The 26,837-nt window shown below is 44.3% G+C and overlaps 1 protein-coding gene across 1 annotated transcript in view; it reads right to left on the bottom strand.

Moving 5' to 3' along the window:
* AGPAT4 (1-acylglycerol-3-phosphate O-acyltransferase 4) overlaps positions 1–26,837 on the bottom strand; it is a 105,067-nt gene that overhangs the window by 67,925 nt on the left and 10,305 nt on the right. The window contains exon 2 of the mRNA XM_066590719.1: positions 8,105–8,342. Coding sequence (XP_066446816.1) covers positions 8,105–8,282 — 178 coding nt within the window. The 5' untranslated portion in view covers positions 8,283–8,342. The remainder of the gene's footprint in view (positions 1–8,104; positions 8,343–26,837) is intronic.

The following is a 26,837-nucleotide window of genomic DNA, read 5'->3' as shown; positions in this document are numbered from 1 at the left end:
CCAGACTAGCCCTGACCCTAGTCTTGTCAGCACTGCATCTAGCTCCTGCTCACTGTGTGTACTCAGACCAACAACAGAGGAAGAAGTCTCCAAATTGCTCTTCTCTACTCGCCCCACCACCTGCGCTAGCGACTCCCTCCCCTCACACCTCCTCCGAACCCTCTCCCAAGTGGTCATCTCCCATCTCACCACTATATTCAACCTGGCTCTGACCTTTGGCATCTTTCCCTCTTCTTTCAAGCACGCCCTCATATCCCCACTGCTAAGGAAGCTAACTCTTAACACGACTGATCCTGCCAACTACAGACCCATCTCTAACCTCCCCTTCATCTCCAAACTACTAAAACGCCTAGTTTACTCCCGCCTTGTAAGCTATCTATCAGAGAACTCTCTCCTCGACCCTCTACAGTCTGGCTTCCGACCATGTCCGCTGCCTAATATTCGATTCCGATCTCTCATTTAACCCCTACATCCAATCTCTTGCCCGAACATGTCAGCTGCACCTCAAGAACATCGCAAGAATCCACTCTTTCCTCACTGTGGACACGCTAAAAACGCTCATTGTTGCCCTCATCCACTCTCGGCTCGATTATTGCAACTTGTTGCTGATCGGCCTCCCCTGCACCAAACTCTACCCCCTCCAATCCATCCTGAATGCAGCAGCCAGGCTCATCTTCCTGTCCTGCCGCTACCCAGACGCCTCTGCCCTGTGCCAGTCACTGCACTGGCTGCCCGTTAAATACAGAATTCAATTTAAACTCACTACCTTCATCCACAAAGCCCTCCACAACGCAGCGCCACCCTATATTGCCTCCCTCATCTCAATCCATCAACCAGCCTGGACTCTCAAAACTAGACTGCAGGCTCCTCTAACTCAAACTTCTGATTCCCACCTCCAAGACTTCTCCAGAGCAGCACCGGTCCTCTGGAACGCACTACCAAAGGTTCCCCAGGAAATTCAGGACTCGAAAAACTTCAGGCGTGCTCTAAACAAACTCCTCTGTATGCCGCCTGATAACATGCTCCCTGTACTTTTGTCTTTCTGTATCCCCACTGTCTATGTAAGCGCTACGGAATTGTTACCATGCAGGGCGGCGCTGGGTCCCACGGCCGGCGCGCGCCGCTCCGATGTCGGCTCCGGCGTCCCGGAGCTCTGCTGTCGGGGCTCTCCCGGCGGCGTGGAGCAGCCAACGGCGTGGGCATGTCCGCCCGTAGGGTGCCGCCCGCTTTCCTCCACCTGCCATATGCAACAGGGGGACAGTTGGCTCCTCCCACTCTCCGCCCCTGGGCGGAGGCTTTAAGTTAAAAGGCTGGCAGTGACCTGAGCTCACTGCCAGTCATTGGTTCTGCTAGCCTCTAGTCAGGTCTGTCTCAGTCTGCTCTAGTTGCTCGTCAGTATCCTGTCAGTTTGCCTGTGAGCTCCATCTCCAGCCTTACTCTGCTTGTAAGTTCTGTTGGTCTTTTCCACCTGCCTCTTCTGTCGGCACTCTGTCCCCTGTTAGTAGTTCCATCTAGGTAGTCGCCAGGTCCCTAGCCAGCGCAGGGACCACCGCCCAGTTGTCCGCCTGGGGTTAGCCAGGGCGGAGGCAAGTAGGCAGGGACAGTGGGGTGCGGGAAGATCAGGGTACCCCACCTGGCGCTCGGGGGGCAAAGTGCCGTAACATAATAACTGGCCCTTAAAAACGGTTTGTCATGGAGGCGATCAGTTCCCTCACGAACCAGCTGCAGGCCCTGGTGCCTGTGATCCAGGATTTATCCACCCGCATGGTGGTCCAGGAGCAGCTGGGGGTGTCGCAGGGGTCGAACGCCGCAACCAGCCCCGAACCCAAGTGCCCTCTTCCCGAGGTGTTTTCTGGGGAGAGGAACAAGTTTTTTGTTTTCCGACAGGCATGTCGCCTGTTTTTTCGGATGCGTCCCCGTTCTTCCGGGTCGGAGGCTCAGAGGGTCGGGCTGATAATGTCCCTGCAGCGGGGCTCTGCCCAGAACTGGGCTTTTTCCATCCCCGAGGGTTCCTCCTGCCTGCAGTCTGTGGACTCCTTTTTTCAGGAACTCAGGGGTATCTTCGACGAACCGGACCAAGCGGGGTTGGCGGTTTCGCGGTTGTTGGCGCTGCGGCAGGGGTCGTCTTGTGTGGAGGATTATTGCTCCAACTTCAGACGCTATGCGGGGGATACGACATGGAACGATAGCGCGCTGAAAGACGTTTTTCAGCAGGATGCTCCTTCGGGGGTGCCGGAGGGCAGATGGTTTGTGCCAGAGACCCTATGCCCTAGAGTCATGGATGAGTCTCACTCGTCGGTTCTCGCCGGGCATCCAGGGTTCCAGGGGACGCTGGAGCTTTGTTCCAGACACTTCTGGTGGCCAGGCATGTCTCAGGAGATCCGCAACTTCGTGAGGGGTTGCTCGGTCTGTGCTCGCAATAAGAGTCGGCGGCGTCCTCCGGAGGGTCCTCTGTGACCGCTACCGGTTCCTTCTAGTCCATGGTCGCACTTATCAGTAGATTTTATCACTGACCTACCAGAATCCCAGAAGTGCACCACTATCTTAGTGGTGGTCGACCGGTTCTCAAAGATGGCACATTTTGTGGCGTTAAAAAAGCTACCCTCAGCAAAAGAATTCGCCACGATTTTTGTAAAGGAAATAATTCGCCTACATGGGGTTCCCCAAAATATTGTATCTGATCGCGGGGTTCAGTTTGTGTCGCAGTTTTGGCGTGCCTTCTGCAGAAACCTGGGAATGTCGCTTTCCTTCTCTTCAGCGTTCCACCCGCAGACTAATGGTCAGACTGAGCGGAAGAACCAAGATTTAGTGCAATATTTACGGTTTGCTAGCGAAAAGGCTCATCAGTGGGCAGAGTTCCTGCCGTTGGCAGAGTTTGCACTAAACAACCGCCTTTGTTCTTCCACTGGGGTGTCTCCATTTTTTTGTGTATACGGTCAGCATCCTCGCTTCCTTACAGCAATCCCTACTCCGTCAGTCTGTCCGGCAGCTGATGTCGCCACAGATACGCTTCGGGAAGTATGAAAAGAGGTACAGAGAAACTTGGAGGCAGCGGGGGCCCGTATGCAGTTGCGTAGGGGGAAGAGTCTGTCTGTATCTGAACCTTACAGGGTGGGACAGAAGGTATACCTGTCTTCTAAAAATCTCAAATTGCGGGTTCCGTCCTTGAAGCTGGCACCACGTTACGTGGGGTCGTTTGCCATCACACGTGTGGTGAACCCACTCGCCTACGAGCTGTGGTTGCCAGCCACATGGAGGGTTCACAGAGTATTCCATAAGTCGCTATTGAAACCTTTTGTCCCTCTGGTGTTTCTGGTGGCACATCACACTCAGAATAGCTTGATTACCACAAAAGACAAACACAGCTTGGCCCCTCCCACAACAGTGACATCACCATAGGTCCTTCAGACCACCGAATCTCTGTGGTGGAGGTAGCTCAGTGTGTTCTGTCAGGACTGCTGAGTTGTAGGAAATAATAGTACCAGTGTTTCTGGTAATGCAAGGCACCACACAGCTCTGCTACATAGTACATGCACACACACAGCTCTGCTACACCCCACACATCACACCTTGGCTGCTCCCAAAGCAGTGACATCACCACAGGTCCTTTAGCCCACTGGATCTCTGTGGTGGTGGTAGGTTGTTGTCTTTTGTCAGGACTGCTGAGTTGTGTCTTCTGAGATAATAATGGCTTAGTTGTATTCCCAGTGTGTTATTTTTATCCCCCCCCCCCCTTCCAAGATCCCTAACTGTGTTGTTCTTCTGTCGGTCACACTCTGTATTTTACATATGTTGTAGGACCTTCAATGCCGTACCAAAGGGGCGGAGCATGACATTTCCAGGGGCGGAGCCTCAAAAGCACTCATTCACATACTACAGACAAGTGGTTGTTAGTAGTTTGATTAAATACATACAGTTTTACTTAGCACAATATACGGGGTGTTCTATTTAAACCTTCCAGATTTCCATCAACAGTAATTCAGGGACCATAAACTTTCAATCCCTTATCAGTGTCTAGTTAAAAATGTTTGTGTACCTCTTGTAGCATTCCATGGCCTGACGACCCCCCAACAGTAATTCAGGGACCATAAAACTTTCGCTCCGTTATCAGTGCCTAGACAAAAAAGTTTGTTTTCTGTTGCAAACCAATCCCATCCATGTCTGTGCCTTATCATAAGTATGTATGTTATAAGTGTGTATAAATATTTATGCCTCTTCAGATCTATTCCATTTTTATCCTGACGAAGAGCCCGAGAGGTTCGCAAGCTTGCTATAACATCATGTATTTTTGTTAGCCATTAAAAGGTATCATACGTGGTTTCTCTTGCTGGGATAATCACATTTTTCCCAGATTTCAGTCACTCAATATAAAATGTAGAGGCACTCTTCCTAGACACGGGTGAGAAAATTACGCGATTTTTGAGTGATGTGAGAGTATGAGAAAATGCAGAATTTTCAAACCCATGCTATTCAATAATTTAATTCCCATCTGTGATGTTTCCTGCCCTGCAATTCAGTGAGATTTGGAAATTGCTGCCTGCCCTATCTTACTGCGTTTTGCTATTTTTCTTGCCCATGTTTCCCCATGGAGTCTTAGATTTATTGCATCGCAACACACGAACTTGCGAGGTTCGTGCGATGCGTTTTTAACATTAACAACTCCTGTTGTAGTCTATTGCGCAAAAAAAAAAATAGCTGAAAACAGCGATGCTATGTCAGATTATTTTTCAGGGAAGCATCGCTGACGCTCAAACATCGCATGAGCAAATATGCGATATTGCCTTGATTTTCTCGCGGTGATATCACACTCGCTTGTGTGAAGTAAGCCTAAGGCCACTCACACACATGCGCTTGTAAAAACACTGCGTTTTATGATGCGCTGATGTGTGTTTTTGACAGCATCTGACTGCGTTTTTAGCACAGTTATAAATGTAGACAAGCAAGCCGATAATGCCAGAACTGAGCCAACCCACAAGAAACATCCCTGAAACAGTCAGATGACGCAAATGGGCCGTGTAAGTGAGATAAGTTGAGTGCTAGCGGTGGTCGATGTGCTGCTGGCCGGGGGTTGTGGCTGACTCCAGTGTACTGCCCCGTCCGAGGCCGGAGAAAGAGGTCAGAAGGAAGAAGCTGAGGTTCTAGTTTCATCTTCTGGTGTCAAGATGGTCACAAATACGGTCGTCTGAAGGAGGCCTGACTTGCATCTTTGCACTACTATGCCACCCTTCCCCTTTAGCACGCTAGCAGTGGGGCCGTGTGTCGCTACAATATTGAGGTGCTCAGCCCTAGGTCTCCAGGCACAAACAATAAAACCAATTTTTGAGAGCTGTCTGCTCTATTTTGCCATGTTTTCATGCTTCTCAATGACCATCATCACCCATCGCAGTGATGAGGTGCGTTAAAATCTGCTGCATCTGAAAACAGCGCTAAAATCGTGACAAAACGCTGTGATCAAAATTGCAGTGTTTTGCCGGTGCCATGTGTGAGAGTGGCCTACAGGGGCATTCACATGTCCCAGATTTGATGCAGATTCTCTGCGGCAGAGAAATCCATGTCTTTTATTGCAGATTTTGCAACAAAACTGCTGCAGATCCAGTACATGTAACGCTGGGTTCTCACACGCCGGAATCCCGTCGGAAATCTCGCAGTTTTGCCGCAGGGAAAAACCGCAAGATTTACGCCACTTCAAAACCCGCAGCACTTAGCTGCGGGTTTTGGAGCGACTTGGCCGCACGCTTTTCTGTTGCGGACGGTGCTCCCATAGAGAAGAAAAAAACAAACAAAAAAAAAAAATGAACATGCTGCGGCCCGGGAATCTGCGACGCAGCGCCAGCTTTGCCGCAACAGATTCGCCGTCCCGTGTGGACGAGATTTCTGAGAAATCTCCTCCACATGGTCGGCTAATCCCGGGATTAGCGGCGGATTTCTGCTGCAAATCCGCCCTATTTGAACCCAGCCTAAAGCTTTTTGCAAAAGACGCGTAATGGCCAAATTTTATTCTTTGGCCTAGTTAATAGTATTGCATACAATAAAAATGTAGCACCTTTAAGTTTAGGGCTACATGGTGACTTTGGCTATGTGATTAAATATTGCGGTGTAGCCTTGTGACCTCACACTGTCATTAAAGTCAATGGGGTCAAAATGCAACTTAATGCAAGTTGCCAGGACTGCGACCTACAGATCACAAAAAAATCCAACCTCAGTGGATATTTTCCGTTCTGTGGGTCGTGGTAACTTGTGAGTCACACCACAACCCCATTAACTTCAGTAAGAAGTCACATTACCCCTGCATTGGGCAAACTTACCATATATTCCTAGCCTACGCCCTAGCATTCCCCTCAGAGGTACATTATAAAAGGGAATGGCTTCCCACCAAACAATGGTCAGGTGATACTGATTACTAACCAGAGATGCTGTATGACAAGCAAGTACAGGAGTGACGCAGTATACCCCAAAGGGATAGTTGTCACCTCAGCCATCGTAGGTATGCACTGTTGCTACCATGTATTAACCCCTCATTTATAACTTGTGATGAAGTGAGGTAGTTAGACAAACTGAGATTAATAAAGAGATGCTGTGTGATAAGAGAGTACCAGAGTGATGCAGTATGCCAGAGAGAAATAGCGATCAGTACACTACTATAGATGAGCGAGTATACTCGCTAAAGGCAATTGCTCGAGCGAGCATTGCCTTTAGCGAGCATCTCCCCCGCTCGAGACAGCAGGTTCGTGTGCCGGCAGCGGGTAAGGAGCTGCGGGGGAGAGCGGGGCGGAACGGAGGGGAGATCTCTCTCTCCCCCCCGCTCCCTCCTACTGACAGCCGCTACTCACCGCTCCCCCGCGCCGGCACCTGAACCTGCAGTCTCAAGCGGGGGAGATACTCGCTAAAGGCAATGCTCGCTCGAGCAATTGCCTTTAGCGAGTATACTCGCTCATCTCTATACACTACCATGCATTAATCCCTTGCTTATAACTTGTGTCAAAGTGAGGTAGTTGGCCGAACACTGTGACCATTACTGGGCCGGAGATGAGGGGAGAGACTGTGGGTCTGAGACAATAAAGAAGTAAGGTTAGGTATCGTTCCCTGGTGCAAGCACCGAGTCATGACTGACTCCAAGGGTGATGTCACATTGTGACATTTTCTTGGCAGACTGTTTTTGCAGAGTGGTTTGCCATTGACTTCCCCAGTCATCTTTTACTTCTCAGCAATCTGGGTACTCATTTTACCGACTTTGGAAAGATGGAAGGCTGAGTCAACCTTGGGATTGAACCCACAAACTTCAGGTCGTGGGCAAGAGCTTAGGACTGTGTATCTGCTGTCCTAAGACTCTGCACCACACAAGGCTCAGAGTGTTAGGGCGGCAGAAGAAAACGACTGACTGATACCAGGTAGGGCACAGAAGAAGTGAGTAATCTGTGTATTTTTTAGGTGGCACCAGGAAACCATGGGCGTAACTATAGAGGATGCAGGGGATGTGGTTGCACCCGGGCCCAGAAGCCTTAGGGGGCCCATAAGGCCTAACTTCTCCATATACTAAGCCTAGTAGTATGAATAAAGCTTTATAGTTGGATGCCCTGTTACAGCTTTTGCATTGGGGCCCAGAAGCTTCAAGTTACGCCTCTGCTGGAAACCATTGCCCCAAGCTATCTGTTAGTGAATGCCTCTCCAAAAGAAGAAGAGATCAATTGATTTTTACTGCACTTTGTTGCTTCAGAGACGTTCTCCCCAGAGGTCTGATTGCATCGGAAAGTGAATGGCTATTCTTTGTTAGGGTCAAAAGTCCATAAATACTTTTTCCAGTGTGGGTGATTTACTGTATGTTCTGCATTAAACTATAGTAAAGTGTTCAAGAGGTTATCCCACTGCTTCTGTTGTGCCTCAATCTCTCTGCACCTATTCCAGGAGGGTGACTCCCATCGCCCCTCTCCCTGAACTTTATTCATTCATTTACTCCCTGGTACTATTCATTAATGATAAAAAGATGTAGTTACTTTTTAATGTAAACCTTCACATCTGCTATTACTATATACACATTTCCTTATGCAGCACTTGCATATATATCAAACCAACCAACCGAAATTAGATAAAGTACAAAAGAGCTTACGGCTTGATACGCAGTATGCTAGTCTGCAGTTGATCTTGCGGTATAGTTGCTTGTTAAAAGGCCAAATGACAAGAGTAAAAAGTTGAATTAAATTAATGATAAGTCCAGTTCCAATAAACACGTAGCTGATAAAAAGATGACAAAGGAACTGAGATTTCAGAACTCCAATGATGTTCATTTTTCACCAGGAACAAATGACAGAAGCTTCTCAAAACCATTCAGATCGTCAGGAGAATACCTGTTTAACAACAAAAAGAAAGGTTAAAAGATACATATCAATATCAAGATGTAAAACCATACATTTTTGCATTAATTACTTCATATCATCACCCAATGTTTCGGTTTAAATTACTTTTAATAAGGTAAATTTGGCTGTACACTTTACAAAAATGAAGAATGTTACTAGCTTCTCAGTTAATATGTACTGTACAGAATACCAAAAAAGTTGGCTATTTGGGAAAATATTATTTCCATAGCTTGGTAGCATTCATTAAACCTGAAACATTTACAGGTATACATCCATATTCTGGCATCTGCTCACAATATTAGTTTCTAGTAACACGAACGTTCAGACCTCAGACTCTTACGTGATAGTCACTCAATAATTTCACTGTTCACTTGTCAACAGAGTCAAAGAGACTATTACAGGGTGATTTATTACAGGGTGTAGTCGGGTATGTTCTCTGTGTTATCATAAATTCTGTAATAATGTAGGAATACAGTTTCTATTCTCAGTTACTCAGTTTTAAGCAGTATTATAAATTCTGCTCTTAACATTTAACAATTTAAGGCCTCGGTCAGACGAGCGTGTTTTTTTTACGTGCCCATATGTGCAAAAAAAATGCGCTCCACGGATGTGCAAAATGCGCGTGACCAAAGCTCCTTTTTTTTTTTTACATGTGCGCAAAATAATGTGTTCCGGCCTTCAATGGGCAAAGTTTCATATGCCCGTTCACTGGAGCAGCTGTGCTTGTGACCAATCAGAGACAGCTCTCAGCCATTGAATGACAGCTGAGCGCTGCCTCTGATGGTTACAGTCCTCTGCCAATCAGAGGCAGCGCTTTCTGGAGGTGGGGATTTTTCAATCCCCGGCCACCAGAATACAGAAGAAGACTGCTGGGGATGGGTAGAAGAGTTGAACAGCGCTCCTAGGTGAGTTAACTTTTATTTTTTTCTACAGCTAGGCATGATTTTTGGCAGTAATTAGCAAAATAGAACCACAGCACTCACTCGACCCCGCCAGAAAAGAGAACTTGGGGGGGGGGGGAAGTGACAGAGAGAAATTCAAAAGGTTTCCTTCTCTGTAGCGAAAAAATATTCATGCAGAGCCAACAACAGGGCTTTGGACATAGGCCCCTTCTACGATCCAAATACTATAGCAAAGCTGTGGCAGCATGTAATGATGCGAAAAAAAGCTTCTTGATTAAAGGAGCATATTTTATTGTTTCACAGTTTTAAAAGAGGCGACGTTTCGACCTACAAACAAGGTCTTTTTCAAGCCAAAAAACTAGTGAAACACGGTTCAGACTCCATGTTCCGTATTGGGATGATTTTCAGGGTACAGCTTATATTTCAAGGCTCCCTATCCCCACCAAAAATCATCGTTGTGGGGGTTGCCTTCATCCCATTGCTTTGAATGGGGTGGCAGCAGCACCTACCCCATTGAAAGCAATAGGATGGTATCGCGCTCCTCTGACAGCTGTAGCAGGGGATTCTTTCATCCCTGCTGCAGTCCCCTTATCACTGAACACTGTGACAGCGCTGTCACAGTGTTCAGTGATGAGGGGTCCCCCCGCGGGGGTTAACGGAACCCTACGGTAGTCCTCTCATCCACTGTCCCCTCTGGAACATCACACAATGTCTTTATGCGCACTGCACGCTGGCGTGGGCAAATAGTAGTATTAGTGAATAGAGAAAATATGTAGTTATTACAGTAGTGCGGTTAAGAACTACTGTTGCCCAACTATTGTATTGTAGGCCTATATAGCTTTATATTTAGATTAGGAAGCAGCTAAAAAAGCTAGTGGTCCAGATATCTAAAATATAATGAGCGGATGTAACGTGTCATATGATTTGATGAGGTTAAAATGTGACATTTTTTGCTAATATACTCATCATTTGCAATTTTTTTAAGCCAAGTCAGTACTGAAATTGTAGATGGTTACACCTAGAATAGAAATGCTAACACTTATGTTTCTTCCTGAGAACAAACAACGGTGTTAAAAATAATATATTGCTGATGTTCTGCAATTTTACATAATTGTACAAAATACTATACCACCTGGATCCCATCTTTTATAAGAAAGACTAACAGGAAAACATTCAGCACATAAATCAAGACAAATAAACTCTCTTTAGATACTGTAGTGCTGCATCACATAGAATGTATAAAAAACTCATTCTGCATTTTTCTACTTGGGGTGAATGGATAGTCCAGAAATGTAGCAATGTCTGCTTTGTTCCAGCAATGTTACAGTATCTACTATTCTCCAACATGGCAAATAGAAGAATGGTACTCTACTAAGACCTTGATCACATCCCGTTAACCCGCCATTGCCACTTCCATTGTGGATGGAAGTGACAGAAGTGCTGGATCCGTTATATGCTGGACGCCAATGGCGCCCAACTGACCTGATTGGTGCCTGGCATTTTTTTCTGGTACATTTAGAAGAATCTGAAATAAAGGCTCCTAACAAGAACCTCCAACACAGTTATGAACAAGGACTAAAAATTAGTAAAATTCAACATGGTGCTTGGGTCACTGTCAATTTTCCGAACAAAGCTTTGTTTTTACTTATTTGAAGACACATGGGTATGATCAAATAAAATGTGTCCCAAAAGTCATGGCGAGGTTTAATATGACTACGTTATTAGAATGGAACACAACAGACACATGGAAAAAAGTGTTGATGAAAGACAAAAGGGGAGATTTATAAGAAAAACGGTCCTTGTTGTCCCTAGCAATCAGTCATAGTGCAGGTTTCCTTTTTACCAGAGCAAAATACAAAATGAAAGCTGTGCTGTAGTTGGTTGCTATCTGCAACTAAGACAGTTTTTCTTTTAGACCGTTTGATAAATCTGCCCCAAAAGTCTCTAAGGCCTCCCTCACACAAGGCGTTTGCAGAAACGCAGTGTTTTTCAACGCTGCGTTTACTGCAAACTCCGCTCGGTTTCAGCAGCGCTGGCATACTTTATACCAGCGTTTTGGCTGCGTTTTCATCACAGCTGAAAACACAGCCAAGGATGCTGAAAAGAAAAAAAAAGCAATACTCACCTAGCCGCTGCAGTCCGGGACGCGGACACTGGTCTCTGCCGCTGATCCGGGCTTCCCCTGCACTCACAAGTCTATTGCCGTAGCCCAGGTTTGAGAACCCCGCCTCCAGCAATAGAGTGCTGTGATTGGTTGTCGGCACTGGCTCGGGTGAGGGGGGAGCAGAGCGGGAGGAAGAGTGAGAGAGAGATCTCTCTCTCTCCCCCCCCGCTACGCTACACTCTCCCCCGCTCAACCCCGCAGCCCACCCGAGCTTGCTCGCATCACTAAGCAGTTACTCGAGAAGAGCGATGCTTATGAAAAATCGTCTATCATTTTACGTAAAAATCTGATGATAATGAAGGATCAGACATGTTGAAATTGAAAGATCAGCCAAACCTGCTGCTCTTGTCAGGACCAGCCAAGCATAGAACATATATGAGGTATACATTGGGGGTTAATAGGCTGAACTGGATGGACATATGTCTTTTTTCGGCCTTCCATACTATGATACTATGTGTCGTGACTTTTTCTGATGGCAGATATTTGTGGGAAAAAGAAGAATTTCGAATATTTAATTACAACATGTTCGTTCCTTTTTTTTTAAAAGGGAGATAAGCCGCTGACAGCAGTATTTCGCAGAGTACTGGGTGTGGGGGAAGGGAGTGTTGGGAGAAATAGCTGTCTAGTTTATATGGCCACTTTAGCATATTTGATCCCTACTTGCCTTATATCTGCCATTAAGGAGCAGCCTGCAGACCCCCACAGACATTAGATAATCAACCAATCTTGTCATTCTGTAGGTTCAGCTGACTTTGATCCTATGTGCATGGCCAGCTTTAGGGTAAATTCACACTTTGTGATATCTGCAGCAGTAACACTACACTATATGTGTGGATAGGTTTGAAGAACTCTTTCCTCATGCAGTGTAAAAAAATTCCAAGCAGAATTAAGAGGTCCGCAGCTGAGAATGTCTTTGTATAGATATAATGAAATACTTGCTATTTGTTAGACATTAAAGCTTTTTTTATTCTGGTGTCCCTTCTCCTCAGCTCACATCCCAGCTGAGGAGTCCGAACTGATGAATTCTAGCCAGCATAATTTATTAAAGCCATGAACAAAAGATAAAAGAAATCCAACAAAGAAGATCTGGTTCTTAACAAAGCAGACAACAGTGACTTGCAACATTATAAGACACTTGGTATTTATGCTTGTGCCAAATTATGAAATAAATCTATCACAAAAACAAAAAACTACATTACCCACATAAAAGCACAAGCGGTAGTATAAACAGAACAAACAGGTAACTTCTTTAGATACACTATAATAAGTCTCTTGGTCTAATAACTCAACTATTAATTGTGCAAATGTTACACATACAAAAGGATACGTTTTAAGAAAGACATATTGTACTTACTTTATTTACCTTTTATGATAAAAGATTATATTAAACTTTGATACAGTATCCTGCTATCTCTCAAAAGGTAAATTAACGTTTTAATAGAATTTACTTTCATACAATCCCTTCTTAATGCAGAGGAGGTGCCGATGTGAAGACTGCACTGAGTAACTAGTTTACTTTTTGTTTCCATTAATGCCTCATGCCAATGTGCAAACTTTGTCCCTTAAAGCGATCAGTCAGAACACAAGAACCAAGTTGCTATGCAGGGTGTTACCTAACACCTATTTTATATGACTGTTCCACAGTGTTGAATGATCATGCCAGTCTTGGTGATGTCAAGAATACTTAGAGGTTTCATTGGCCAATATGCCCAATAAAGGCATATAAGACACATAACTTAGCATATGTGGATCCGCTTTGCTACAGACTGAATTGGCTTGGGGCTAAATCTGAAGGCAGCACCTGGGACATGGTCCTCACTGCTGGGTCCCCAAGCTCTTACTCAGAGAAGTAGTCTCAGTTGTGTGGCAGCTGATGCTAAAAAACAAGGCGAAGGCGTGGTACCTGGGGATGTGAACACAGACATAACCAGGGGACTTAGCTTAGTTTGGGACAGGTAGCATAAACTTTAGTATAGGAATCAGGCTGGGCAGAACTGCACATGTACCCTTTGGGTGGCTTCATTTTTCCCTATGGAGCCTCCTTTTTATCACACAAACTTGCGATTTTCATGCGATGCTATGCGTTTTTAACATTAGAAAGTCTTATTGACTTTCCAGGTAAAAAAATCGTGCGAGAAAATCGCAAGCAGTAGCGATGTTTTAGCGAGAAAAAGCAGTTATGACGCGCCAATATTGCGATCGCCCATGCGAAACTACGCTTAGGCCAGTTTGACACTCTGGCTTTGTTCTTCCCGCTGAAGTATGCTTCCTGCACTGACCCAGACTACCTGACTACACTCCTGTTCACATCCTTAGGTACCTTGCCTAGTCCTAAAGTAGTATCACCTGTCATAATACGGGGACCAATTCCTAAGTAACGACCTAAAGACCCCACAGTGCAGCCCACATTCTGATTGATGGGTTTAAAGTGTGAAGACTTCAAGTGTCACATCAAGCTTTGCCCAAAAGCCAAACCAGTCTGTGGCTCAGTGTGATCCATGTTCATCATTCCAGAAAATATCCTATGTAATGACCCGGAGGGAACTACAGGGTAGTCAGATACTCAGGGAACCTTAATACGGGTCTATGTGCTCCTCTGGAGAGATAGAGGGTATTGTACAGGAGGAGACCGTCTTTCCCCTAGTTCACAGGTTAAAGTTATTCTGTCCAACAACAGCTTGCTTCTGATTGGCTGCTTGTCAGTAATTTCCCTAATTTGTTGAGGGGGAGGAGTTGTGAGAAGCCCAGAAAAGTGAGCAGGGTCAGGCAGGAAACAAGGCGGAGCCAGAAGGAGAAGTGCGGGAAAACTACAGGAAGTGAAGGCAGAGTCAGTGGGCGGTCATCGAGAGATGGACGAGTGACGAAGTGCAGCGCGGTACTGTAGGGATTAACAAGTTACCAGAGGTGAGGTCAGAAAAAGGATCACTGGAATAAGCACAGAGTGGAGGAAACAAACCAATTTACAGTCTCCTCAACAATGAGTGTGACTTGCCCCTGGGAATCTCAAGTCGGTGAAAGTACAGGCGGTTAGGTCTAAGTCACTCCGTACCTCTACCCAGAGATCCTTAGGAAAATCCCTAGATAACGGAGACTGGTGGTTTCTTCCATAGTAGCCATAAGAGAGAGCGCGTTGAAGAGAAGGAAAGGTGCTATACGTGTTTTTGGAATAACTGTTAAAGTTAATGCTAACTAAAATCTGCAAACAGTGAACTGTAACTGCTCATTTGTTCTGTAATCGTTGAGTAAACTGTGTACCTTTGGTTCACCACAAAAGCTACGTGGGCTCACCTCAATTATTTCTTTACCATCAATCCGGATACATCCCTCAAAGTTACTGGCATCACGTGACATTTCACCTATGAACACCTCATCATTAGCTTAATATTGCCACTGTGTGCAACCGAGTTAGGCCCTATACTGCCATTACAGGGAGGGACTGTGGAGCCACCGTTGACATCCATCTTGTTTTCTATTTCCCCGAGGTCTCACTTACAACGGCCAGTGCCGCCCTCGGACACTGCACCTATTTGCATGGGAGTGAGTGCGATATCAGTCAACGAATTCACACAATTAAATTTTTTTATAAAACAGCCATGCCCCTGATCTTCGAAAGGGACAATTAAGTTAAATAGTTCAATATGTGCCATTTTCGCTTGCAAATTCACAGGAAAATAGAGCATGCTGCATATTTTGTTTGCGCAAACTAAATGCATGCACAAAAAACATCACCCTTTGCTGGCCGGCTGGCATAGTCTCCCATAGGACTCTAGGGAGCCAATGGCGTTGTGCCGTCAAAAGATAGGAGAAGTCTGCACCAAAATCTGCATCAAATTTTCACACAGATTTGGATATGGATCCGCAGCAGACTTCACCCATTTAACTGAAAAGATAAAAGTTACAGCACATTCACAGCAAAATCCACATTGATATTGATTTTGGTGCGTATCGGCACTAAAATTTGCTGTGCAGTCTGCCATGTGTAAACATACTCTTAATGGAGGCAGGTTCACAGTTGGTGCCACTGGCGCAATTATGATGGATGTTCTTGTTGTTGCTGAAAAGTCAAGAAAAATAAAATAAAGTTATCCAGACTTTTAAATGGACTGAGTGAGCTGTTGTGTCTTCGCCGCCCCCACTCCCCCCCTCACCCCCCCCCCCCCCCACACACACATGGACACTGCGGATTTTTCGCTATATCGCGGAATTTTGTGGTACATACAGGAAATACAGTACGCCACTAGCACTTGCAGAAGCCAGATTGTACACGACACACTATTGGCTGATGGAATGTGCTCTGTATCCTGGGCGCTGATTGGCTCACTGATCGTAGCATCGGTCTGTTTGTTCACTTTTGCGATTGTTTGACTACCACTAGTTCTCTAACTTCCCGATGTCATACAAACATGAAATTTGGCAAGGCCATTCTTTAAGTCCTAAATAGGAAAAGTAAAGGGGTTGCAAATTGATTATTCAATTCTATGTGCAAAAGTTAGTGCACCCTTATGTTATGAGGCCTTAAGGGTAAAAAGTGAGGAGAGTGGGAGGGGTGGCACATTCTGTAGAGGGACATCGGTACATGCAGTCTGAGGAGAATCTAATGCTCCTCTATGTGTATACATGTTTTATTCCTCGATTCCTCTGAAGTAACCACGACTTCATAAGATTTTCTGTGTGAACAACAGGTAAACACCTGTACCAAATTAACTCAGGTGAAGCTGGGTATATAAACTAGTATATTATCTATCTATCTATCTATCTATCTATCTATCTATCTATCTATCTATCTATCTATCTATCTATAATTTAAAATAGGATGTATGTATGTGTGTATGTGCCACCATAACTCATGAATGCCTGGAGCAATTTCAACCAAACTTGGTACATATATAACTCATCCCATGGGGACAAATTTGGGGAGGATAAGACAGCCCCACTACCCGTGGGGGAGGGGATGTGAATGCCAGAATTGCACTTGAACAGATGTTTTTTATTTCATAGTTTTATCTAACACAGATGGCCTCCTCCTCATCATACACTAATATTTTACACAGATGACCTCCTCCTTCTCAAATACTAATATATTACACAGACCTCCTGCTCCTCAGATAATATCTTACACAGACAACCTCCTCCTCTGCTCCAACTACCACACAGTTTCCCACTAGCACTAAGCCACTATGTACCACCCAGAAATGAGCCCCGCACCCACTCTTATGAAAGCTGGCCAAAAGGAAATCTGCGTTGCCCATAGCAACCAATCACAGCGCAGCCTTTTTTTTACCTTAGCAGTATAACAAATGAAATTTGAGCTGAGATTCGTTGCTATTTGCAACAAAAATTACAAAGGAAGTCGGTGAGTTTTTGATTTTTAATTACGCCAGTATTATACAGATCTCCTGCTCCTCAGATAATAATATGTTACACAGACAACTTTCTCCTTCTCAAATACTAATATTACACAGACGGCCTTCTTTTCATATACTAATATATTACACAGATGACCTCTTCCTCCTCATATTCAAATATATTAAATCAGTACACACATGCATAAATTATATTATATATACACATATTTAAATTCTTCTCATGTCTAAAAATAAAATACACGGGCAACACCGGGTAATCAGCTAGTATATAAATAAAAAATATGCTGTATAATTAGTATCTATCTCCTATATATTATTTATATATGTACAGCTGGTATAAGTAAAACTTCATCAGTATATAGTGATATGGACCATGTTGGTATAACCTGGGTATCATCTGTATATAATTATATAAATATGTATATATATATATATATATATATATATATATATATATATATATATATAGGTACAGGAATAGGTGGGGGGGTGGAGCTGATATTTTATTATTCAAAAGTATGAGCTTCGTTATCACTGTGTGCTAGGAGCCTCCAATAAAATCATCAGTAACTGTGATAGGATTTTCTGTTTTCCCCTATGAAGAGTTTGTGTGGTAGAATTTGATATAATAGCATCGCACAGGAATTATGCTGACTGAAAAACTAACTAACTAACTGAAAACATAAAACCAAGTATATCTCAGGTAGTCAGAATGAGATCACATGATCATCTTAGGAGAATTACTCTAAGAAGTTTCAGATACAAACGAAAAACTAGTGAAAGTAATACTAGATAACTTATATATAATGAGGGACTAAAATCACCACGGTGTCCCATTACTGTATAGGAGTCTGAATATATTTATCCCTTTTCATAACCCAGACGACTCAAAAAGGCCACCCCCTATTTCTGCTTGAGCATCACCCTGCGAAGAGCTCTCCAAGGTTGACATCTTAGCCTACAAGACCGTAAATCCAATATTAAACAAAAGAATCCCTTCACCATCACACATTTCACAGCACACTTGACAAAGGGGTCTGTGTATTATGCTGCACCTCCCCTCAAATACAGACTATGTGAATAGCACTCTGCCATGTATTATTTGAATAGCATACTGCCATGTATTATGTGAATAGCGCCCCACCATGTATTATGTGAATAGGACCCAGTCTTGTATTATTTGAATGGCACCCTGCCATGTATTATTTGAATGGCACCCTGCCATGTATTATTTGAATGGCACCCTGCCATGTATTATTTGAATAGCACCCTGCCATGTGTTATATGAATATCACCCTGCCATATACTATATTATATAAATAGTACCCTGCCATGTACTATGTGAATAGCACCCCGCCATGTATTATGTGAATAGTATTCTGCCATATGCTGTATTTTATGAACAGTACCCTGCCATGTATTATGTGAATAGTACCCTGCCATGTATTATGTGAAAAGCACCCTGCCATGTATTATATGAATAGTACCCTGCCATATATTATGTGACTAGCACCCTGCCATGTATTATATGAATAGTACCCTGCCATGTATTATATGACTAGCACCCTGTCATGCACTATATGACTAGCACCCTGCCATGTATTATATGAATAGTATCTTGCCATGTATTATATTACTAGCACCCTGCCATGTATTATATGAATAGTATCTTGCCATGTATTATATGACTAGCACGCTGCCATGTATTATATGACTAGCACGCTGCCATGTATTATATGACTAGCACGCTGCCATGTATTATATGACTAGCACCCTGCCATGTATTATAACATACTATGTTATGTTATGACTAGCACCCTGCCATGTATTATAACATACTATGTTATGTTATATGACTAGCACCCTGCCACGTATTATATGACACAATGCAGGCAGTGGCAATAGATTATTCTGCAGGTCCCTATAGAATCCCCCTGAGCAACAGTCTGCCGCGTCCCCCTGAGCCCCTCTCCTCCATGTTGTCCCTCCCTATTACATGTCATTCTAGGGCTAGATACCCATGACATTAGTTACCATGGAGACGATGAGAGGATGCTGCTGCCTGGCACAAAGACGGCGTCATGTGCTGGAGAACCAGGGCTGCTCCATGCAGGAGCCATGAGCCCAGATGCATGCCGCCTCCTCACACACGAGGGACAGCCTGACTACACGCCCAAGCTACATGTCTGGCAGAGGCTTGGAGGGAAACTTCCCATTCATCCCAGTGTGTGGAGAAGCAGCGGAGGGGAGGCGACAGCAGCCCCTCTTGTATCTCCCATCACACCATGTCTGACCGGGGATGTGTGACCGCGGCGGCTCCAGCTCAGCCCTTCCACAACTGTCAACAGATGGCAAACATCAGCCAGAAACTGTCTAAGGATATGTTCACACGTTGTGGAAATGCTGCAGAATTTCCGCAATAAATTAACACCTATTCGCAGCTACAGCACTCCCCCTCACCTCGCAACACATCGCGCCCCGTTACATATCACAAGGCAGCTTCTGGTGAGTGCCAAGCCACTTATCAGGTGGTGCAACTTCTAAATGCCCTGACCAACGGCTCTGCGCTCAGTAGAGGCTGCAGACTTACGGGACGGGGTGCGATGAGGGGGCGCTGTAGCTGTAGATATGCAGCCGATTCCTGGTACGGAATTTGCTGCACAAATTCTGCAGAATTTCTGCTATGTGTGAATGTACTTTTACAGAGAAACCGCCTTTATTGTCTATAGCCACCAATCACAATTCAGTATTGCTTTTGGTATGCTTGCTATTGACAACAGAGATAGGTTGTTATTTTAGACAGTTTCATAGATCTCCCCTTGAAGAATGCTCAGATTTATTACTACATCGTTTACACTCACAGTATACTTGTATTCAGTAAGACTGTCTTAATTGTAGACAGTATAAAACTACACAAGACGGCAGAAGCTGTGCCAGATTTATCCCAGTAGTATATTTTTAGTGAGGTTACGCCAACTCTTGGCTAGTGCACGTTATACCAATATGTTGCGATACAATAATGCACTCCATTAATAACTGGTGCACTTTACAACTGCACTTAGCCGCGACCCTTTTCTAAACTTTTGAGTGAAGTATAAAACGTGCTAAATACATGTATGACAGCTTTTTGGCACAATTTTTGGCACAATTTGATTCTGCTTCTCCCCCTATGTGCAGTGTGCAGGGGCTAGTTTCAAATGGGCGGTCGCGATTTTGCCGTAAAAAATTAGCGTCAAAATCACATCTTTGTTCCCACGATCTTTTTTTGCATCTTTTTCTTTTTACAGGGGTTTTCTGCACTCAGCTTATAAAGCTCCAACTACATACGTCTAGGCTATATATTTCCTGACTTGCCTCTGTCTCATAGCTCAAGTATCATCTCATGCTGTTAGCCATTCCTATGTTTGGATCTCCATTTTTTACTTATGTGACTACTAATTCAGGAGATATGACATGATTTGTCAGCTGCGACTCTGCTTTGCCCTCTAATATGATAGGTCAGTCGCAGAAATATCTATATTTTAGTAACAAGTGCATCTGACTGGGACTGCAGGTTATTTATTAATTCTGTCACATTATGTCAGCATTGTTTTCTCTTGATTACACAGTTTCAGATTTCCGCTATAACTGCAGATTTTATAAAACTATGCATAAAATAGTATTTGCTTATGGTAAGTTCATAAAATGTAGGATTAGAGGTACTGCAGCTGGTTATACACATAGGGCGGCTCACACGAGCGTAATATAATAGCGTATTACATGGTGATTGGAGTCAATGAAAATACATAGATTTTTCACTGATCCATTCACACTGGCGTATTGCGTATAATACGAGCGTAAAAAAGGCCACAGCATTTTCTATTTTACCTCATATGACACACGATAGAGCCCTATTGTTCTCTATGGAAGCGTAATAAACGCTGTATATATGCAATTACATTGCATATGTGTGGCGTTTATACGCAACAAAATTGAAAAAGATAAACCAGTCAGACTGCGCAGGACATGTGTCTGAGATACGCTGTCATGCGCAAAAAAAAAAATTGCTGGCCGGTTTCACATGCGCTTTGGAACCTCCAGGTGGAGGTTCAAACGCTGAGCTAAAAGCCGGATAGCTGAGCAAGAAGGGAACTAACTCCATTATAGTCAATTAGGTCCGTTGGGTGCTATCCAGTTCCGTCCCAGGCGGAGCTGTTCGGCCGCAGGCATTCCTCTATCATGCTGCCTGAACGGAGCAAGAAAGTGAAACCCGCTATCAACGCAGATGTGAAACCGCCCTAAGGCCTCCTGCACGTAGGTGGGTTAGAGCCCGCATGTGGGATTCTTGCAGCAGAGTTCGACATGGTGCCCAGCCAGTGACCCCAGCTTACCTGTCCGGCGGTTTCTGCACATGCTGCAGATGTGCCTGCTGGCATTTCATTGCGCTTGTGCAGTATCTAAGGGGGTGGGGTTGGGGGTTGCGCGTATCCCGCAATACTTCCACAGTGCTCACTGTGGAAGAGCCGTGGGACGGACGGACGGCCTTGCGCTACCTACACAAAATCGCAGCATGGAATTTATTCTCCGAGAGCGGAAAATCGCAATCGATTTCTGCTTGTGGAGATGAAATGGTGTTTTGCCATTAAATACTATGGGCAGCATTTGCTGCAGAGTCTGGAGGCGGACACCCGCCGCGGACTCCGCAATGCAAATACGCCACTTGTGTGCAGGTCTTCCTGATACTACTTGGAAAGTTTTGATGATAAGCGATGGATGTGGCAGGAGGGCAAGCTCAAATCAGTTGTACATTCCTCACTCGACTCTGAGCCCAGGTCACAGAACAAAGCCCAGATCGGCCAGTTGACAATTTATCCTTTCAGCATATAGTCTTATGATGTAGAACGACAACCTTCACAAGCCACATCATTCTAATATCTTCAAAATATGGCCCGCGTTAGCTTGGATTCACACACTTGGATTTCTTTGCTGTGTTTTAAATAGTTTTTTTTTTCTGGGGGTTTATTTACAAAACAAATGTTATATATTACTATACACTTTACCATAACATTTACCACATACAAAGCATGTTGGTTTGTGGATCTTTGGAACTAAAATGTAGCATGCTTTGTTTTTCTGATGTTTTTACCATAAACTTCGTTATAGGACTTAAAAAATAAATAAATAAACAATACCACAGGTTTACTGTTCCTGAAAGTAAAGTTCATGCTTGGTACTTCCGGATTTTTCCAAGTTGCTTCTCCCTAGTTCCATTCTGTTGGGTTCCTGCCTCATTTCTGGTCACGCTTTTGTCGACTCGGGGGCGGCAGTTAATTTTGTGAATTTCGAGTTTGTTAAGTCTAAAGCTTCCAAATTGCAAGATTTAAATCCCAATTTACAGGTCTCTGGAATTGATGCCACCCCGCTGGCGGCAGGGTTGATAAAGAAAGTTACACCGGAACTCAGGTTCTTGGTGGGAGCTTTACATTCAGAGATCTGTACATTTTTGGTGATGGAAGGCCAATCGGTTGATGTCGTGTTAAGGTTACCGTGGTTGCAACTACATAACCCCGTTATTGATTGGGCCGCGTCTGAGCTGATACAGTGGGGTACGGGATGCAAGGACCATATGACAACTGTCCAGTTGCATTCCTCTGGTTGTGAGGTGGCTGGCCTGCCTAAGTATTTAGAAGAATTCACAGATGTATTTTCCAAACAGCTTTCAGAAGCCTTACCCCCTCACAGGGAGTGGGATTGAAAGATTGATCTCCTCCCTGGAAGTAAGATCCCTAAGGGGGGTATTTACAATGTTACGGTGCCGGAATGTGAGGATATGTAGGAGTATGTAACCGAGAGCTTGGCCAAGGGCCATATACGTCATTCTGAGTCCCCTACTGGGGCCGGTCTGTTCTTCGTGGAGAAGAAGGACGGCAGTCTCCGGCCTTGCATTATCGAGCGTTAAATATGATTACTGTAAAAATTCAATACTCGCTGCCATTGATCCCCGATTTACTCAATCAGGTTGTGGGGGCTTGTTGGTTCTCCAAGTTCGATCTCAGGGGAGCATACAACCTGATTAGAATTCGTGAAGGGGATGAACGGAAGACCGCATTTAATACCCCGTTCGGACATTTTGAATGTTTAGTAATGCTGTTTGGATTATACAATGCTCCGGACGTTTTTCAGAGCTTCATGAACTCCATTTTTCACGATATCTCTGGGTCTTCATGGTGGTTTATCTGGATGACATATTAATTTTCTCTCTTGATTGGGAATCTCATGTGGGTCATTTATATGTAGTTCTTTTGCGTCTATGAGACAGTAAATTGTTTGCCAAATTGGAGAAATGTCAGTTTAGGCCGCAGAAGGTGTCGTTTTTGGGCTATGTGATAGCTCCTTCCGCCTTTGGGGGTTTCTTCAGTTTCCGAGAATCCCGCAGCTGATGCTAGAATTGCCAAGCTTGAGGAGGTTTAGGGTGAGGTCCAACGGAATTTAGAACAGGCCATTAGAGACATGCTAAGGGGTGGTGCCAACAGACGCACCATCTCGGATTCCTTCTCAGTTGGTCAGTTGGTGTATCTTTCCTCCAAGAATTTGAAATTAAAGGTCCCCGCAATGAAATTAGCCCCACGTTTTGTGGGACCTCACCGTTACCAGAGTCATCAATCCGGTGGCTTTTGAGTTGGCATTACCAGAGTCATGGAGAATTCATAATGTTTCTCATAAATCTTTGTTGAAGAAATACGTTCCTCCTGTAAGTGGCTACAATATACAGAGGAGATCTTTAGCGTCTGACAGGTAATTAGGTGAGAGGGTGAGGGATGGAAAAATGTGTTTTCACCAGAGTAGTCCTTTAATTACAACAAATGAATAAACTAAAAACAACAGAGTTCCATGTTCATAAAAGTTTCTGATCACACTTTCCATATAAAAAAATTATAATTTTATTTGCGCCGCTGCTTTACTTAACGCAAAACATTTTTATTATTTCACCAAATCAGCTGTGGGAGGCTTTGTTTATTATGAGATGAGCTGTAGTTTCCAATTGTACTATTTTGGGGTAAGTGACTTTTTGATCACTTTTCTATTACGCTTATTGGCAGGCATGTGAATGCAAAAGAGCAATTTTGGCATTGTTTTTCAGTTTTTTCTCGACACATATTACCGTGAGGAATAGCAGACATAATATTTTTATAGTACAAGTCATTATGAATGCAGCCATACATAATATACTAATTTTTATATTTTCCCATTATAAAGGGAGTTTGTAAGGGAATAACCTTTTTTTTGTTTCTTTTTTTTTTTTAACTTTATTAAACTTCACTTAACATTTTTGTTTTTGGTACACACTTTTTTTGCCCATAAAGGCGATATGAAGTTGCAATTATTGGATCACTATTATACTGCGCTACACTACTTATATAGTGTTGTGTCGTGTACTTTTGACAGCTCAACTATCAGACCCTGCTGGAGGCAGAGTCTGATAGGTTGGCTTGCATCGCATTGCAGAGTGGCAATGGATGACAGGGGGAGCTATTGATCATTGCAATTAAGCATTTAAACGTTCGGTCACTGTTAGAGCAGGAGCCTGGCGGACAGTATTCAGGCATGACTCCAGTGCTGATTTTAAACCAAGCCATGACTAAGTTCCTCTATGAACGACTGCCTGTTTACTCTGAATGGAGGCGGGCAGTCAGAAGAGAAGCCCAGCACACACCACCTCAATTCAGTGAGCAATTATCACTCCTGTGTAAAAGCACAAGAACAATATTCGTTGGGTCATCCCAAGTAATAGTACCCTAAGATCCCTTAGTGATATCCTTAAAAACACGTACGGCTGATCACTATGTAGGTAATTAAAAGGGTTAGCCCATGAAAAATACTGTTTAGAGTTAAATGCATGGAGCAATCCGGTTAAGGTTTGGAGCCTTTCTTTTGTAACTGGTATGGACCGTTAGCATAGTCAGGTGAAGCCGGAGGTCAGTACACAGAAGCAACAATTATAGAAGGAGGAGCAGGCAGGTAGAGGAGCTTGGCTACAGGCTGGAAGCACAATAATCATGCGAGGAGGAAATGGGAGGTGATGTTTATATAGGGTTTCTTAATCAAAGGAGTAGAAAGTCATGCAGGCAGGAACAGGACTGAAGGAGCAGGGGCTAGGATAAGGTTCAGCAGGGGAGCTGTCCAGAAGGCTGGATAGTTCAGTAGGGAGAGCTGCTGCCTGGAGGGCAGGAGTTCCTGGATTCGAATCCTGACAATGCGGCTTATAATTATAATTTTGCCTGCTTTCAGCATTGTCTGAAGTGACAGCGGGCCTGGTGATCAGTGGGGATCCTCAGCAGTGGAAACCCATTAATCAACTATTGATGACCTACCTGAGGATAGGGTATCAATAGTAAAAGTTCCGGAGAACACCTTTACCTGTGAAATACATAGTTATTTATATATTTCTTTATTTATAACTAATTTTTCATGGTACAACACCTTTAAGTAATTTTAAGTTTTATTAATAGCACATTCATATTTTTGGATCACTAGTTATTAGGGATTATTTTTCTTAATGGGAGCTAGGTAAGGAAAATCCATAAAATGCTCCTTCATCTTTGTTAACACATGCTGTCTTACTTCAGCCACTTCACAACTACATTGATTTAAGAAATAGACTTCGGAGATTTTATTGAAATGTTCACATTTTCAAGAAATCTCCAAGACCATTTAGGATCAATTCAGGAGCAGTCTGAGGTTTAAAAACAAAAAAACAGAAAACCCTCTGCTGATGGACTTCTACCTCGTGCTGGACTAGACGCCTGTCAATCAGCTAATAATGAACCATCCTGTGGTTAGGTTATCAATTTGCACAAGGCGCATCACCCTACCAGGATGAAAGGGGCGCCGGGCCCTGTGCATGTACTGACTGACAGCATCATTCTGAATAGAAGTAACAGCAGTAGTGCCAAGTCTCCCCTTTCATCTCAGTATTGTAATGTCACCGACCTGATACTGGCTGTCACCGACCTGATGCTGGCTGTCACCGACCTCCCTCCTTGCCTAGTGTTTTCAGGCTGCATGAAAAATGTCCAGAATGGGACTGAATTCAGATGTCCCCCCCTTCTGCACCAGCAGGCAGTTGGAGAGCTGCTCACTTATCTTACTCCCTCAAAGAGCAGGAGGAGAGAAGACCGCACTGGGACTGCAAGAGAGTGGACAAGGAGGAAGGAGCAGAGGTGCAAGCAAGTGGGGTGGATGAGGGTAATGGAGAGAGCAGAGGCAGTTGAATAGGACAGAAAGAAACAGGAAGCAGGGGAGGCCTGGTAAGGCAGAAAAGGAAGTGTGAAGTGGGTGGTGCAATCATCAGAATAAAAATATATTATAGATGTAATCCATAGTAAAATGGCTCTAAATATTTAAACTGAACCTGTCATCACTTATGAGCACCATAAACCAAGTTATAGTCATAGGAATTGTGGATTCTGCAAATGGAAGGAAAATCGCAGCATGGTCTATTTTACTGCGGATTCCACATGTATGAGCTCCATTGATCTCTATTAGAGATGAGCGAGCGTACTCGGATAAGCGGTACTCGCTCGAGTAATTGGCTTTATCCGAGTATCGCTGTGCTCAGGGCTAAAGATTCGGGTGCCGCTGCGGCTGACAGGTGAGTCGCAGCGGGGAGCAGGGGAGAGCGGGCGGGAGAGAAGGAGAGAAAGATCTTACCTCCGTTCCTCCCCGCTCTCCCCTGCAGCTCCCCGCTCCGTGCCGGCACCCGAATCTTCAGGGACGAGCACAGCGATACTCGGATAAAGCCAATTACTTGAGCGAGTACCGCTTATCCGAGTACGCTCGCTCATCTCTAATCTCTATGGATGCGTTAGATCCACAGTGCATACACAATTAACATTACGTATGGGCGCGGATTCACACGCATGTTGCTAGTAGACCAGATGCAAATGGTATAAGGAAAGCAGGAATTCAAGGGGAAACAATGCAGGATGGAGTTGGGGAGCAACACACCATCCAGCCTGCTGTCTGCAACCTCCGCTTATTCTTCTGGGGTCTTCCTCCACAGGAAGAAGGGTTT

Source organism: Eleutherodactylus coqui, chromosome 1 (assembly GCF_035609145.1).
Source record: "Eleutherodactylus coqui strain aEleCoq1 chromosome 1, aEleCoq1.hap1, whole genome shotgun sequence".
Classification (NCBI taxonomy): domain Eukaryota; kingdom Metazoa; phylum Chordata; class Amphibia; order Anura; family Eleutherodactylidae; genus Eleutherodactylus; species Eleutherodactylus coqui.
This window is presented reverse-complemented; position numbering and strand designations above follow the sequence as displayed.